Raw genomic sequence first — 17147 nt, 5'->3', positions numbered from 1 at the left:
CACACATCACAGCCAGTACATTACCAAATTAATAATAACATTACTTAATTGACTCACTCCATCTATTGGATACATATTGAATTACATCATTTTGTCTTAAACATTATAACTTGCACATCAAAACTGTGGCAGATGCTCACTCGGCCTTCCCTGCCTCCTACAATCTTCAGACATTTAAATCCCAAGCTTGGCATAATCATTACTTTTTGATTGATCACACCTTTTCTCCTACTTTCTCTTGTGCTTTCCACATCATCTCTTTTAATCCCTCTATTTCTGCTGTGTTAAGCATTTGGGGTTGCACTACATTAACTGTTCTATGTAAATACAAGCTGTTGCACTTTATTAAGTGTTGATGTCATCTGCAATGGGCTTTGCCACAGGTGTGTTTCTCAATAGAAGACTGCATTTGTTGCCAGAGAAACACACCTTCACCAAATACTTTTTAAAAATGTATTTTCATGATTGTATGAACAACACTGAAATTCATAGCTTTATTTGCTAATGCAGATTTTAACAGGTCACCGTTGTCATAGTAATATTATGTTATATAATTCAAGTATAAATCAATCCCACCTTATTCCGTCCTTTGGATGTTATTTCTCCTGTGATTGTAAGTTGAGATCTATTTTACAAACATTAATAGGCCAGTGAAGTGAAGCACTTGTTCTACAAATAATTGAACACATTAGCTAAGCAGCATTTTTTTTTTATTGCTTACCAAATTACCTTGGGTTTAGACACACATCTAGTATTTAACAGGTGGTTGATATTCCAACATGCTGAAACTTCCAGTATAGTTTTCTAAACCAATCTCTACCCAACATAGGCTCAGTTACCAGCAGCAAGCCTATAACAACAACTTATAAAAATGATATATTTATTGACACCATTGAATCTTTTTGAGAATATCTTATTCAATAATTGGTAAGACTAAGAGATAAAGACAGAAACAAAAAAAAAGCAAGGAGATACGCTTTCATGGCCAGCCTCCCATTCTGCACCCTCCATTAACTTGGGTTCATCAAAAACTTTACAGCCCATATCTGAATCTTCACCACGTCCGACTTACCCACCATCCTTGTGCTCAGTTACCTATGTTGGCTCCCAACCACAAATGCCTGTGATTTAATTTTCAAATTCTAATGTTCAAAACTCATCAAGGCTCACCTCTTCTTATCTCTGTAACCTCTTCCAGCCCAACCATCCTCCCAGAACTCTGTATTTTTCCAACTCTGACCTTTTACACATAAATGAAAGCTGGTCCTTCAGCTGTCCAGGCCCTAAGCTCTGGAATTATCTCCCTAAACCTGTCTACCTCACCACTTCTCTCTGCTCTATTAAGGGGCTTCTTAAAACCTGTCTCTTTGACAAGGCCTTTAGTCACCCCTCTTATTATCTCCTTCTTTAGCTTAGTGTCAAGCCTTTTCTGTTTATGCTTCTGTGGAGTACCTTGGTGTGTTTTCCTACATTCAAGGCACATAGTTGTTGTCATTGATAATTTCCACATTAAACATTTTACAAGTTAGGTACTTGGTTAAGTTAAAATTGAGATAATCTGTATATCCATTCCCAACCTGATCTGATGCTGCCTTTATATAACTGAGTAGAAAGGCCAATAACCTACACAAACACAAACGTTACAATGCAAAAAGAGGTCATAGGACCCAATTAGCCCACGTCAACATTTACCTTTGATGTGAATAAACAGTTCCAAATCCATCTGTTCTGTTCCCATATTCCTTCAATCTCATTTCCTCCATCCACCTATTCAAGCTAATCTTGAATGTTGACATAGTTTCTACTTCAACCACTAAAACTGGAAGTGAAAGCGAAAGCCTCACAAATCTCAGTGTGAAGTGAATTCTCCTGCCCTCTTCTAAATCTCTTAATCGTGTATCTATGGCCTTCATTCATGACCCCCTCAACCATTGGAAACAATCTGCTTCTATTTAAAATTATGAAATGATGGAACAGGACAAACACTTCAATCATATTGAAGAGTGCTACCCTAACTTAGGGGACATGGTGGCATAGTGGTAAGATCACTGGCCTAGTAATCCAGAGACCCAAGCTAAAACTCTGTGGATCTGGATTAAATCCCACCACTACAACAACAGCTGGAGTTTAAAATTCAATTAATAAAAATTGGGAATTGAAAGTACTGTTGAGTGTTCTAAAAATCTGCTGTCCTTACCTGGTCTGGCCTCCATGTGACTCCAGACCCAAGCAAGGTGGTTGACTCTTAACTGCTTTCTGAAATGGCCAATCAAGCCACTTAGTTGTACAAAGCTGCTACACAAAAGTTGACAGGGGCAACTTGCTAGTGACACCACATGAAATGAATAATAAAAAGGCCTAAGTTTTTCTCCTATTTGTATTTCTACATGCAGCAGTCCACATGCTTTCTTGTCAATTACTTTCTTCCCTCCTCCAATAAAAACATCAGACATATCTGTCAGTCTGCGCAGGGGCCAGAAGTTAGGTCGGTGTATCCTGGGGGTTGTAGTTTGTTTCAAGGTCGCTTTCGTTCCATTCCACATCTGAATTGCTCGCAGTCCCGTCAGAGCCAATTGGGTGGTACAGCGATTCCCAGGAAACACCGCGCGTCCCATGCTGCGCAAAGCATGACGGGCGTCGTTGTACTCAGAGGGACGGTTGCTCTGAGGTGTCCCTCCACCTGAGAAAGGTGGGGGGGGGGGTGGGGAGCTGGGTGGCGGTAAAGGACTTCAAGTCCCAAAGTGCAACAGGGTGGGCGGGGTTTATTCAGTGGTTGGAGGAGGGGATTCACTTGGTCGCGCAGCCTCTCCTGTTTGAGTGGAACGGCTGCTCGGCAAGGACGAGACAGTTGAGGGTAGCGCGAGAGTCGGATGGTAGGAGCGCGAGCCACTGAATGCGGCTCAGTAACTGTCGCCGGCAGATAAGGGGGAGGGAGCGGGAGGAGGTCGCTGCACCTCCGGCCCCGGCCAGACATACACACCGAACCCGCTGCAGCGATCTTAACCGCAGGAGCATTTTCACCTGGGAACTGAGTTGAGTTGAGTTCAGCTCCAGCGAGGAGGAAAGAAGGGCGGCCGGAGAGACCGGAATCAGGGTTAGAAAGGAACGATACCATTCCCAGCCCCGGGGTGTGAGAGCGGGGAGGGGATCGGCTGCAGCCAGGTACTGGGGGTAGGGGATCGGGGACAGCTCGGCATTGGGAGCAGAGAGCGGGGCAGGGGATCGCGGACACCCCGGCACTGGGAGCAGAGAGCGGGGCAGGGGATCGCGGACACCCCGGCACTGGGAGCAGAGAGCGGGGCAGGAGATCGGGGACACCCCGGCACTGGGTGCAGAGAGCGGGGCAGGAGATCGGGGACACCCCGGCACTGGGAGCAGAGAGCGGGGCAGGAGATCGCGGACACCCCGGCACTGGGAGCAGAGAGCGGGGCAGGAGATCGCGGACACCCCGGCACTGGGAGCAGAGAGCGGGGCAGGGGAGCGGGGACACCCCGGCACTGGGAGCAGAGAGCGGGGCAGGGGAGCGGGGACACCCCGGCACTGGGAGCAGAGAGCGGGGCAGGGGAGCGGGGACACCCCGGCACTGGGAGCAGAGAGCGGGGCAGGAGATCGGGGACACCCCGGCACTGGGAGCAGAGAGCGGGGCAGGGGAGCGGGGACACCCCGGCACTGGGAGCAGAGAGCGGGGCAGGGGAGCGGGGACACCCCGGCACTGGGAGCAGAGAGCGGGGCAGGAGATCGGGGACACCCCGGCACTGGGAGCAGAGAGCGGGGCAGGGGAGCGGGGACACCCCGGCACTGGGAGCAGAGAGCGGGGCAGGAGATCGGGGACAGCCCCGAGCTGGGTTAATTCAGGACAAGCGTCTGCCCAGCAGTTTTTCTTTTAACTGTTGATGGATTCACTCCCCCGAGTGGTTTCAGTGTTTCTATACAGGCTGCGCCGAGACAGCCCTCATCCCAAGCTCAGGATTTCAGTCTGCCTGGTTGCTCACTGAACTAGCGGACGAGGGAAGCATTTGGCCTCGGATCATGCAGTTTGTTGCTGGGGTTTACTAATCATGGGAACCCTGAATGTAATGTAACACTTGGCGAGTGAGTGGGGAAGACACGAGTCCTACACCATTGAAACCTCGTTTCTTCCCGGAGAACCTTTGTTGCGCTGGATTTACGATGTGGTTGGCTCCAGAAGATCATGGACAGCTGCAGTAGGTTTGCAGATTTAATAATCCGGATGGAGCTACGGTGAAGGTAATGATAACAAAAAGGATGAGGATATTGATCGTTTTTGGATCTGTGGAAGAATAAGATCGAAGAAAACGACCGGGCAACGAGAGAATAAAAAATACAATGGATGGATATTGTATCCAGCGATCACTCGGTACTATGCGGCTAATATATAACAAATTGTAAAAATTCTAGTTAGATTTGTCACTGTTTAACCAACAAAAGGGAAACAAAACGGAAGAAAATGGCTCAAATTTCGCTGCAGGTGTTTTACTGCAGGGAATAGCGAAAAATTGTGGACTTTGTCAGAAGAACATAACTAATTCTCAGGCAATACTGTTTTTAGTTTGGTCTTTCTGTTTTTATATATTTGTGAAATCTTCCCGTGCATATGCAATAAAACAAAGATAAGGTCGCAGACAAAGAAAATCATCGCTGCACGCAAAAATGTCTCAGAGTTTATTGCAAGGCAAGAGGTTTTTCTGCAGGGAGTGGGTTTTCCATAAACTCCAGCATTGTCTTCAAGAAAAGAACAGTGGCAAAACGTTTGGGATCTCCAATCCCAGTGGGAATGGTGGGCTCCCTGGGAAAAACACAGGAGGTATCGGGGGTATCCTGATCGTTGGGGGTCCCGGCAGCGGTAAAACAGCACTGTGCACTGAACTGGTTTGGCCCACCTGCCCGCAGCTGGTGCAGCGGGGTTTGCATCGTCAGGCACTCGCCTTTCACTTCTGTAAAGCCCAGGACGCGGACACACTCTGTGTTAGCAACTTCATCCGATGCCTTGTCTCCCAGATTCGCAACAGCAGTTTGGTCCAGGGATATGAAGAGAAACTGCGAGAACCAGCAGTCCACAGCGTGATGCAGGCTGGCGAATGTGAGAGGAATCCTGGCGAAGCCTTTAAAAGGTACAGTGTCCTCCCGATGATGATGTCATTTTCATGTATTTAGTACTGTACATGTACGGATAATTATTGTAATCCTGGGTAATTGTGCAATTACGGATAATTCCCCCCCCGTGAGTTATTACATAATGCTTGGCAAGACACGTGTATCTCTCTAACTCTTAAATATTGTGCTTATTCCAAATAGGTTAATTTAAAAACAATAACAAACCAAATAGATAAGGCTTTTTGGTTCTTTCTTGCTCGCTTTCGGTACAGACAGTCCCTTGGGAACGAGCATGACTTTCTTCCACTGCAGGGTTGTGGGTCCTTAGGTGACTGGTCCAATTCTGGATCTGCACACTCTGCCACAGGTGGGGCAGGTGGTGTTTGATGAAGCGAGTGGATGGGATGCTCAAATTTCCGAGTGTTTGTGCTTGTTGCAGATTTAACACCGTAGAAATGCAGATACTAACAATGACAGGATGGCAATGCAACATATATTGCCAGTTCCATGTCATTCTCTGACTAGAACATAGGAACAGGCAGAGGCAATTGAGTCCCTGCATCTGTTCTGTCATTCAGTTAGATTCTGGCAGATCTGTACCTCAACCCCATTTACCCACCTTTGACCAATATCCCTGATACCCTCATTTAACAATAATCTATCTGTTGACAAGCAAGTGATGTTCATCAATATCCAGATTCAAATTACATTTTAATACTGCTGAAAATTAACTGGATTATCAATGCTCTGCTAACAAGGTTAAAAATTACATTTCAGAAGTTTGATTTATGTTGCTTGCAATGATGCTGCAGCTAGTGCAGAGTAAAAGAGACATCGGACTATGTTCTTAAGGTGCTGTCATGCTGAATGTCTAAATTTCATTTGGGGGACTTCACATGTTAATGTGCCACATAGTTTGAGCCATTGCAAAGGTGAAACTGTTTTTATATGGAGACAAAAGGTAAAGTATAGCTGACCTACAGGATTGTCTGAATTCAGGTACAATAAACATGCAATGTGATAATTGTAAAACCAATAGAAGTGTTTACTTGTTTACCTCTTTTGGCCTTTGGACTTTTGCTTGGGTCTTTCTACCATTGTTGACATCCATGAAGAGGAGCATAGCTACTGAAATGATTTTCTTGTGGTAACTTCTATATTTCTTGTCAGAAATCTGGTGAAAAAGAAAGAAACTTTCCTTGTGGAGTGACATTTTGCTGTTCCTTCATTCTGTAGAAGAAAGGTCAGTCATGAGTTGCTGTGCTCATCAGCAGTTGGTCCTTCACAAACAAACAGCAGCACTAGTTCACTGACAGTTATGAGACCTTTTGTTCTATTGGCCTCCCCAGTAAACCCACAAGCTCTGATATTGATCAGTTAAAATAATGAAGAGGACTCTTTCTCCCTAATGTACCCAGCAAACTTGTGAATTATCATTTATAGTGAACTTTGTGAGCCATGTATGTGGAATGACTAGAATATTTTGTTAATTGGGATGAGGGGAAAGCCCAAGTCCAAGGCACTAGGTGCTTAGGAGATAACTGCCACATACATTCATTGGAAACTGTTGTATTTTGCGCGCACATTTTTTTTCCCCTGGGGATCTCTTGTCTGTTATTCCCATTATTTCTATATTCTGAATGACTATGAAACGATAATCATTTATTGTCATTAATTTAGAAGGTGTACTTAGTCCAGAAAATTATTGTAGATGTTGACATTCAAATCTGATTTTATTGAGCTATAGGACTAAACAAATAAAATTGAGAGCATCTCTGATGTAATGATATAGCTGGTAGCATCAGGTCATGATTAACCAGTTATATGTGCTCTGGCAGCTTTAGAAGGTTGACCTCTGCACTTCCAGAAATATAATCAAGCAAAGTATGATAGAAGTGCAGAAATCAGGAGATTTAGATTTAGATTTTAGATTTAGAGATACAGCACTGAAACAGGCCCTTCGGCCCACTGAGTCTGTGCCGACCATCAATAACCCATTTGTACTAATCCTACACTAATCCCATATTCCTACCTCATCCCCACCTGTCACCTATATTTCCCTACCACCTACCTATACCAGGGGCAATTTATAATGGCCAATTTACCTATCAACCTGCAAGTCTTTGGCATGTGGGAGGAAACCCGAGCACCCAGAGGAAACCCACGCAGACACAGGGAGAACGTGCAAACTCCACACAGGCAGTACCCAGAATTGAACCCGGGGTCGCTGGAGCTGTGAGGCTGCAGTGCTAACCACTGCGCCACTGTGCCTTTTGAATTTTGAGCCCTATAAAAGACTGAGAAGTTACTGTTTCTTGGAAGGGGCCATATTCATTCTTTGTATCAATCAGTTCTCTATCAAAAAAGTTTTTTAAATAAAAAGCTTTTCAAGTTTTCCACTACTTTCTTCAAATTATTTTCCAAAAGAGAAAAAATATTTTGTGATTTGCTACTTTGCAGCATTTAGAGTCTGATGCACCATCCCAAAAGGTGCTTCTGGACAGCTACTGGTGCAGAAGTTGAGCATTATTCTATAATTGTCATACAAACGTACGAATTAGGAATGGGAATAGGCCACTCGGCCCCTTGAGCCTGCTCTGCCATTCAACAAGATAATGGCTGATTTGATTGTAACCTCAACTCCACATTCCTGCCTACTCCTGATAACCTTTCACCCCCTTGCTTATTAAGAATCTATCTACCTCTGCCTTAAAAATATTTAAAGTCTCTGCTTCCACCGCCTGTTGAGTAAGAGAGTTCCAAAGACTCACAACCCTCTGAGAGGAAAAAAATTCTCCTCATCTCTGTCTTAAATGGGTGACCCCTTATTTTTAAACAGTGACCCTTAGTTCTAGATTCTTCCACACCCATCTTGTCAAGACCCCTCAGAATCTTATATGTTTCAATCAGGTCATTTCTTACTCTCCCAAACTCCAGCGGATACAAGCCTAGCCTGTCCAACCTTTCCTCATAAGACAAACCAGCCCATTCCAGGTATTAGTCTAGTAAACCTTCTCTGAACTGCTTCCAACGCATTTACATCCTTCCTTAAAAAAGGAGACCAATATTGTACATAGTACTCCAGATGTGGTCTCACCAATGCCCTGTATAACTGAAGCATAACCTCCCTACTTTTGTATTCGATTCCCCTCGCAATAAAATGGTTGTTAGATGGAGCAAGGGTTTAGCCTGAGGTGTGACAAACTGTTTTATTCTGTTATTGACTCCCATTTTATGAAATCGCTGAAGAAGAAATGTCATTGTTACAATTTGTTTTATATAGAGTTCATTAACGTTTACAAGCTCCCTTGGATGACATGGCTCTGTAATCTAAAAAGTAGAGTCATAAAGTGATAGAGCACAGAAACAGGCCGTTTGGCCCATCATGTCCGTGCCGGCCATCAAGCACCTATCTATTCTAATCCCATTTTCCAGCATTTGGCCCGTAGCCTTGTATGCTATGGCTTTTCAAGTGCTCATCTAAATACTTTTTAAATGCTGTGAGCATTGCTGCCACTACTTACAGGCACATAGAGTTAGGATCTTCAATAGTCCTGTACATTTTAGAAATATATTTTGAGTTGGCAGGCAAGTAAACTGCGCATTTCTCCAACCAGTTTGTTGAAAAGGATGATGTGGTGGTGCTCTGGTTAAATGCCTTGCTAATAAAGGAAAGAGTTGTTCAAACGTTTTTGGTTTGAATCGGAAATTTTTAGCAGCATGCCAGGAATCTGCCACCATTATAGTACAAGTGCAAGGGCATTAAAAGCCCTAAAAAAAAAATACACATTGGCCGCAAAGTTAAATAACTCCTGTCAACAGCATTTGTCATCTGGTCTGCTGTTTTGACTCAGGCTGCAGGCTGTGTGGACCAGCAATGCAGTTTCCATATTGCTGATGTGCAAACCTTTGCCCACACCCTTCCCCGATGTTGAGTGTTGAGTTGTGCATGAAATTTTTTGCAGTTTAGTCATTTTTCTTGTTAGGCAATTTGTCAGTAAGTATATTATGTCGTCGTATCAACTGCAATAGATATTACATTTTCTAGTTGATTCCATAATATTTCCACTTTTTCGATTCACTGAGCTATTTTCACTTTCTTAGTAATGCCTTTTCACTACATAGTTGAGATGATTTTGTATATCATATACTTTTATTTACCTTTTTCCTGTGATTTTTATACACAAACTATTCAGTGAAAGTAAGCCAATGTTATAATATTTACTTTGCTAAGTCTGTGCTGTAAGTAAGGTATTTTAGCCATTAGCTGCAGTTGCAACTTTTTTCTGGTCAAAATGGCAACATATCGGCTGATCATTTGAAATGGTCAGAAAACTCATGGAGACAACATGCCTTCAGTATTTGATTTGTGTTTTGGTGCCGTGTTTAATGATGCTTAATGGACGTGCAATGTGATCTCTCACCTCCCGTCTACCACAAAAATAGTGAGAATTCAGAACAAAACATAACTTCACAAGTAATCACTCAATCTGAGAGAACACCTATCCAACATTAGAAACATGAAACTAGACCATGTCTTGACATGCTTAAACTAAAATGATAACTTGGGCTTCCAGTTAATTTGTGTTTGAATTGAAATGATATCTTGGTTTCTTGCTAATTTGAAGACATGTTGTCTTTATATCAGGGAAGGGAGAGCAGCGGTGTGCTTTTGGTCATGACACCTGCAAGTAATATGATGTGTTTGTGTTATATCTGAGTGCTCGATTTATTTATTTTTTAAAGTGTTTCCAGACACATTTGGATAAAGGTTTTACCCTTTTAACAATTATGGTTTCAGTTGTTTCTGCATTTGACAGCAAAACAGCACTCTGCATATACTGTCTTGATGCCTACATTGCTGAATGCTATGAATTGTTATGTGGTGTGTTTATCCTTTGTCATATTCTCAGAATGTAAGGCAGATGTTGATTGGAATTACTATACACTATAATCAGCTTTATTTTCTTGTATGTTTTTTTTTCTCTGTCCTGAAGGAGTGATTTGTGTAGACTTGTCAAAGAGTCTTACCAGTTCAAATGTGCCAAAAAACAGCTGTTTGGTTGTTTACTCTTTCCTTTGATAAACACTTCAAAAATGCTATGAATCTTTAAGTGTACATTTTTATCTAATTATGCAAAATGTGAGTGTATAATTTTTACAGGCCTACTAGCACAGATGTAATACTGCAAAGTATGTAGTATTTATTACACTTCATCAAATAAAAAGTGTCAGCTTATACTATGGTGTAGTTTAAAATGTCATTAAAGAAAAAAAATGTATGGCTTGAATGTTAGCATTTCCAGTCTTAACCTGTGAAAAACATGTAGGGCTACTATCTCTGACCCCTACCCAAGAGATATACAGGAGCCATGCCTTGGCATGTTCTGTAATTTTCAGCACTGGACATAGATTTTTTCTCTGGAACTGACTGGTTTTCTTCATACGATCTTGCGGTGTTATGACCAAGGTGGGAGTAATGCACGGTTAATTCAGTCCCACTACTCCACAGGTCATAGCATATCAAATAAAGTTTCCCACCTACCGAAAAATAGCCAAATTAAACACTGTACTTTTCCCCCAGAATAAAGCACATCAAACCATGTTTCTTTAAACAACAACAACATGATTTATTAAAAAAGAAATAATAAGTCTTAACTACTAACAAGATAAATCTATATATGAGAAAACTCCTTAATCCTTTAACCCTCATGCACACACACACATACATTCAAAAAGAAATAGTTAATCAATTTCTAAAGGGTGTTTTGCATTACAACTGTTTCTTAGGAATAAAAGGAATAATAAAAATAATTGAGGTTCACGTTCTGGTAGGATGATTTTGGTACGGTGAGATGTCCCAGAGTCTAATAGTTGCATGCCACTGGAAGTCTCCCTAGGCGAAGGTGATGAACAGTCTGTGATGAGTAAATGTTCATGGCAATTTAATTTCAGCAGGAATCACACAGGTCTTCCATCAGGGGTGTAGTAACAGATCTGCCTGAGTTTTGAAGCAGCAGTCTAGCAGTAGAAGAATTCTTCAGATTTTAGTATTTCTTAGAACACAGGAGGCAGCAGGAATCTCACTGGATGCAGAAATTCTTCAGAGACTTGGGGGGGGGGGATGCGGTGGGGGGGGGGGATGCGGTGGGGGGGGGGAGATGCGGTGGGGGGGGGGAGATGCGGTGGGGGGGGGATGCGGGGAGGGGGGGGGTGGGGATGCGGGGAGGGGGGGGGGATGCGGTGGGGGGGGGGGGGGCGGTGGAATGCGGTGCGGTTACCATTGACCAGAAACTGAACTGGACCAGTCACATAAATGCTGTGGCTACAACAGCAGGTCAGACGTTGAGAATTCTGTGATGAGTAACTCACCACCTCTCTCCTCAATGCCTGTCCACCATCGACAAGACACAAGTCAGAAGTGTGATGGAACACAGTGTGATGATGGACAGTGGCAGCAGTGTGTACCATCTACAAGTTGCACTGCAGCAACTCACCACCTTTGACAGCACCTTCCAAACCTGTGACCTCTACCACCTAGAAGGACAATGGCAGCAATGTATGGAAACACCACCGCCTGCAAGTTCCCCTCCAAGCCACACACCATTCTGACCTGGAAGTATATCACCGTTCCTTCACTGTCGCTGGGTCAAAATCCTGGCACTCCCTTCCAGACAGCACTGTTGGTGTACCTACACCACAAGGACTGCAGCGGTTCAAGAAGGCAGCTCACCACCACCTATTAGGGATGGGCAATAAATGCTGGCCTAGCCAGTGGCACCCACATCCCATGAACGAACAAATAAAAAAGTCATACCCTTTGGTACTCCCTTAAATACTTCCACTTTGCAACTTCTATCCCCACCTTTTAGTCTTTAAAACTCCTTCCTTTGCCATGTATTTGGTTATTTCTCCTCTTTTTTTTTTACTTGACATCTGTTTCTCCTGTGTAACTTGCCTGGCAAGGTGGCCTAGATTTTGTGGTCAGCCAGCGCTTGGCCGTTCATTACACTTACAATTGCCCACAGACTTTTTTGCGGGCTTTTGCACTGTGATTCGTGACAATTAGAATCAAAACAGCATAGCACCCTCTACAGGGGATCTGGAACCTTTGAGAACAGGGCAAGCTACAGTGTGACTACTTAAGCATTCAGATTGAAGAATCCTTATTGGTATGTGCATAATTTAAACTAGGACATGTAGGTTTGAATATTTAATTCAATGCAAATTGTGTACAGAAGGTAAAATAAAGGTAAAGAAAGATGGGATTAAGAGAAAGCGATGAAAGAGACAAAGAAAATGTAAACCGGGACATTTTAATGATTTAATTTTTTTTGAATGTCCAATAAGCTGAAAGAGTGAGACTCTACATTTGTACAGGTAAATTTTCAGTGTTGATGAGGTTATTTGGCAGTAATTGACTTGCCAAGCTGTTAAAGATCCACTTACACATGAATGGACAAGCTCTAACTTTTTCTGCATTTATGGATATGCAACCTTACACCCTTCATGTGTTTGAATGCTGTGCCTCTTAGCAAGGTACTGCTATAGTGAAGCTTCTGGAGGAACAGGACAACTTAGACTTCAACTTCCTGATTATCGTTTTTAACAGTGCATGTGTGGTTGCTGGAAGTTGCTGTCTGATTTACTCCTTAATAACAGTGAACATTGATAGTCTCACTGTTTTTATCATAAAATTCAGATCACTACGTTTAAGGCCCTATAAAATTGCAAGTTGTTGTTGACCGTCAGTCATCACACAAAAATTCAAATCCACCATCTGTATCATTTTCTGAGCATAGCAGCTAACAGGAAGTGATTTAAAGGCTGTAATGTTAATTACGGCACAGACTTGACTTCATTACGGCACTCGACTTGACATCATTTGAACTCCTTGATTAAGATTATTGCTTTGCAGTCACTTTCAGTATCCACTGATAATAATACGTGTCAGACATTTGGTTGTCATATCAATTACCATTCAGGCCAGCAGCAGATCTGTATTCAGTTGTATTTAGGATTTGTTTGGGTTCAGAGCTGCAACCTTCTGTATTTCTAAAAATTACAAATTTGCAGTAATTGCCCACGGTATGGTGGAGATTTTGGAGTAAAAGAAATCCCAGTTAATCCCTTTTGATGTGGTTGGGACTAAGGAAAGGGCTCCTGTTAATGGTACAATCTGGCACAAGTTCACAACTGACTTCAACAAAAATAAAAGCCAGCATGTGCAGTGGGCAAATAAGGCAATGCTTCAAGTGATTTGAATTGAGTTTGCGGCACAGTGGCACAATGGTTAGCACCGCAGCCTCACAGCTCCAGGAACCTGGGTTCGATTCTGGGTACTGCCTGTGTGGAGTTTGCAAGTTCTCCCTGTGTCTGCGTGGGTTTCCTCCGGGTGCTCCTGTTTCCTCCCACATGCCAAAGACTTGCAGGTTGATAGGTTAATTGGCCATTATAAATTGCCCCTAGTATAGGTAGGTGGTAGGGAAATATATAGGGACAGGTGGGGATGTGATAGGAATATGGGATTAGTGTAGGATTAGTATAAATGGGTGGTTGATGTTCGGCACAGACTCGGTGGGCCGAAGGGCCAGTTTCAGTGCTGTATCTCTAAACTAAACTAAACATATCTCTGCGTGAGCTATAGAGACTGGTGTTCCCTGACTGAAGCTGGGTTTTGATGGGAAATAAAAGTATATATGGAACTTCTAATTTAACTGTTCAGGTTTGTATTAAACCTGAGCTAAGTGCAATGTTAATATTTGCATTGGGTGTTTGTGTGTGTGTGTGTGTGTGTGTGTGTGTGAGACTTTTGCATTAGGTTTATAATGTCCAAAGAATAAGTAGAATACAGCTCTGGGCAACAGTGTTAGCAGAATACACTTAAAATTTGTAATTTAAGAACTCTGTTCCTTGTCATGAGTGAAGGAGAATTGGTAATATGCTATCCCCAGTGATGTATTCTACATGGGGCTTGACACCAAGGCTTACTGAGATACACGGTGGAGGTTTTTACAAGGGCTGCATAAGTGACCAGCAGCTAGTATTAGTAAAGCCTTGTAAGTAACAGCTTAAATCAATGGAATGCTCAAATCCTGAGCTTGTCTCCTTATTGGGGGGTTTTCTAAGCTTAATTTTTTTTAAAAGTTGGATCACTACATGAGGCCCTTGAAAAAGCTAACGATATCCTGGATGTTCAATTTAAAAATGTGCAGTCACACTGCCCATTTATAATATCTTATATGAGTATAATGCATCCTTCACCTTCTGGCAATTAGTTTTCAAAAAGTTATTAAACAATTTTAATTGTACGTGAAACAGACTTGTCTAACCCTTTACCCAGTGGGAAAACTGCTGTGATGTCATTGGCATTGCACTGTCTTAACAGGTAAGGCCTGGCTGCTGGTGGTTAGCAATACATTGCTCCATCCTGCTCAGCCCATCCATGTCATAATAAACAGGAATCTGCCACATAGCTTGATTTTGATTTACATTAAGTTCAGATGGCGGTATGTTACTGAGTAATTACTGCCCTATACTTGGTACTTATTGGTAGAGAAAAGAATATTTAAAATAACCATTATTCTGAATGGTTAAGTCGCCGAGTGCATTGGGTGTCAGGATGCTGGTTTGTGACTGGAATTTTACATGGCATGAGTTCCAGTTTTATCTGTAATATTCAACAGGAGGAGGAGGAGGAAGTGCAAATTACCAAGAGGGAAAGAAAGTTAACAATAAAGTTCGCTAAGACCAAATTGACTCACCACCTACCTCTAGCTACAGGGCAGCATTGCCTAATGGCTAATAACATATCTATCTCTCCTTTTGGCCGAAGAATAGTGAGTGGTAATGCTGGGCGCCTAAAGGAACGGTAAGAAGGTTGCACTGAATCATTGAATGGTTACAGCACAGAAAGAGGCCATTTGGCTCGTTGTGTCCATACCGCCTCTCTGCAGAAGTGACTCGGCTGTTCCACTCCCCTGCCCTTTCCCCATAGCCCTTTATATTTTTCTCTTCAGGTACTTATCCCAATGCCCTCTTTTAAAACCACGATTGACTCTGCCTACACCACAATCTCGGGCAGTGCATTCTAGAATCTAACCACTCACCGAGTTTAAAAAAAAAAGCTTTTTCTCATGTTGCCTTTGGTTCTTGTGTCACTCACTTTAAATCAGTGTCGTCTGGTTCTCCGACCCTTCCACCAACATGAACAGTTTCTCTCTATCCTTTCTGTCTGGACCCCTTATCATTTTGAACACCTCTATCAAACCTTCTCTCAAACTTTTCTACTCTAAGGAGGACATCCCCAGCTTCTCCAATCTATCCATGTAACTTAAATCTCTCATCCTTGGAACCATTCTCATAATCTTTTCTGCACCCTCTATAAAGCTTTCATATTCTTCCTATAATGAGTTTTTAAAAAATATATTTTTTTACTATCCCAAAGAATACAAAACAAAAACATGCTTGGTCCTATTGCTCAAGTATATTCTGTTCTGACAGCCATGATCTCCTGATCAATGTTCATTATTAGTTCATCACAGGGAAATCACCTTTCAAAGCTTAGCTCATGACACTGCTTATTGTACCTTGCTATTTTGTATTTTCATTAAACATGTCTTCATGAATTTGAGAAATGTCATATTGTTTACTTTTATTAATGAAAATAAATCTTTGGCATCTTTTCCATTTTTCCTTTTCCATTCAGTATTGCACTTGGCTTTTAAGATGTAAATGAGACAGAATTATTCCTGAAAGACAATCTTAAGCAATCACAAAAAAAAGTCAACCAGATGGAAAATATTTCAGGCAAAACTGTTGAAAATGTATCTTTCTACAGTAGGAAACTAATGATTTTCTTAAATTATAATACAGTAGAACCCTCATTGGTTAAAGTGTGATGGTCTAGTAAGTAAAGGCACTATTTGATGAAGTACGGAGCCATAGAGTCCTGGAGATCCTGGGTTTGAGTTCCTGCTGTTAGCTGATCTCAGTTGGGTTGTTACAATCAAGTGTTACTAGTCTTAAAGAAAAAAGCATACAGAATTCCCATTCTTAGTGGCTGTTTGGTAAATATCACTGGAAAATAGAAATGCAAAAATGTTGGCTGAGATCAGAATTGTTAGGATACCATCTATGGCTGAATAACATGCTGACAAAATAGTGACCACTTGGGTGAGGTCTTCGAGCACTACTTCCTGGTTTGACTTGCAGTTTGTGCTGTTCATTTGAACTGATCCCGTAGTCCTTGGAGTAAGGAGTGAGAAAAATAAAGAAGCATTTCACCTGATCACCTGCCAATAACTCTCTGGAATGCATATTTATGTGGATGTCAGGTGTTGGGGTGGGTAGAAATGGTGCTTGGTCTTCTGATCATTGCTTAGACTTACACATGAAGAATAATTACTTGGGTAGGGTATTTGAGGAATGATGGTGCCTCTGAAACTTTAGACGGTAGAAGGGGAGAAAATTAGTGGTGGGGGGGTGGGGGATAGGGGGGAGGGTGGTTGGATGAATCCTGGAAATACTTAATGGTGCTTTAATTGCCCCTTAAGATTTCTGAATTGGTGTTAAGTGTGTGCTGCAGTATGCGACTCCCACTGATTTTTGATTGGGAGCATAGGTATAGTAGAGCAGGAGACAGAGGTGACTCTTGTTAATATATAAATCAATTAATTACCACCATTGTACAGCTACATTTGCCATTTATTTTATTCTGCTCTTGGATTACAGTCATTACTGAAACATTCATTCATGAAAAGGATAATCAGTCCATCTGTAGCAGTGTACCATAGTCTTAGCTGTGCTATGATGTGAGATAGTCACCTTTTTTATTTCTCCTAGTTGAGAAATACTGAACAAAATGTTATACTCAGTACATTCAGTAGCTCAATTTCTATTTTTATAGTTTAAGTTTGTTTTTTTGCAATGGTGACTCAACTGCACGTGCCCAAGATGGTAATTTCCTGGATACATTCTGAAATTTATTTGTAGGTTTTACTAGCCAGATAAATTGTTTCAGTGAAAGATAA

General features: G+C 42.1%; 1 protein-coding gene across 1 annotated transcript in view; it reads left to right on the top strand.

Moving 5' to 3' along the window:
* Positions 1 to 2786: 2786 nt before the first annotated feature.
* ankrd50 (ankyrin repeat domain 50) overlaps positions 2787 to 17147 on the top strand; it is a 157580-nt gene continuing 143219 nt past the window's right edge. The window contains exon 1 of the mRNA XM_068042734.1: positions 2787 to 5132. Within this exon, the coding sequence (XP_067898835.1) occupies positions 4672 to 5132 (461 nt within the window). The 5' untranslated portion in view covers positions 2787 to 4671. The remainder of the gene's footprint in view (positions 5133 to 17147) is intronic.

Source organism: Heterodontus francisci, chromosome 1 (assembly GCF_036365525.1).
Source record: "Heterodontus francisci isolate sHetFra1 chromosome 1, sHetFra1.hap1, whole genome shotgun sequence".
NCBI lineage: Eukaryota > Metazoa > Chordata > Chondrichthyes > Heterodontiformes > Heterodontidae > Heterodontus > Heterodontus francisci.
This window is presented reverse-complemented; position numbering and strand designations above follow the sequence as displayed.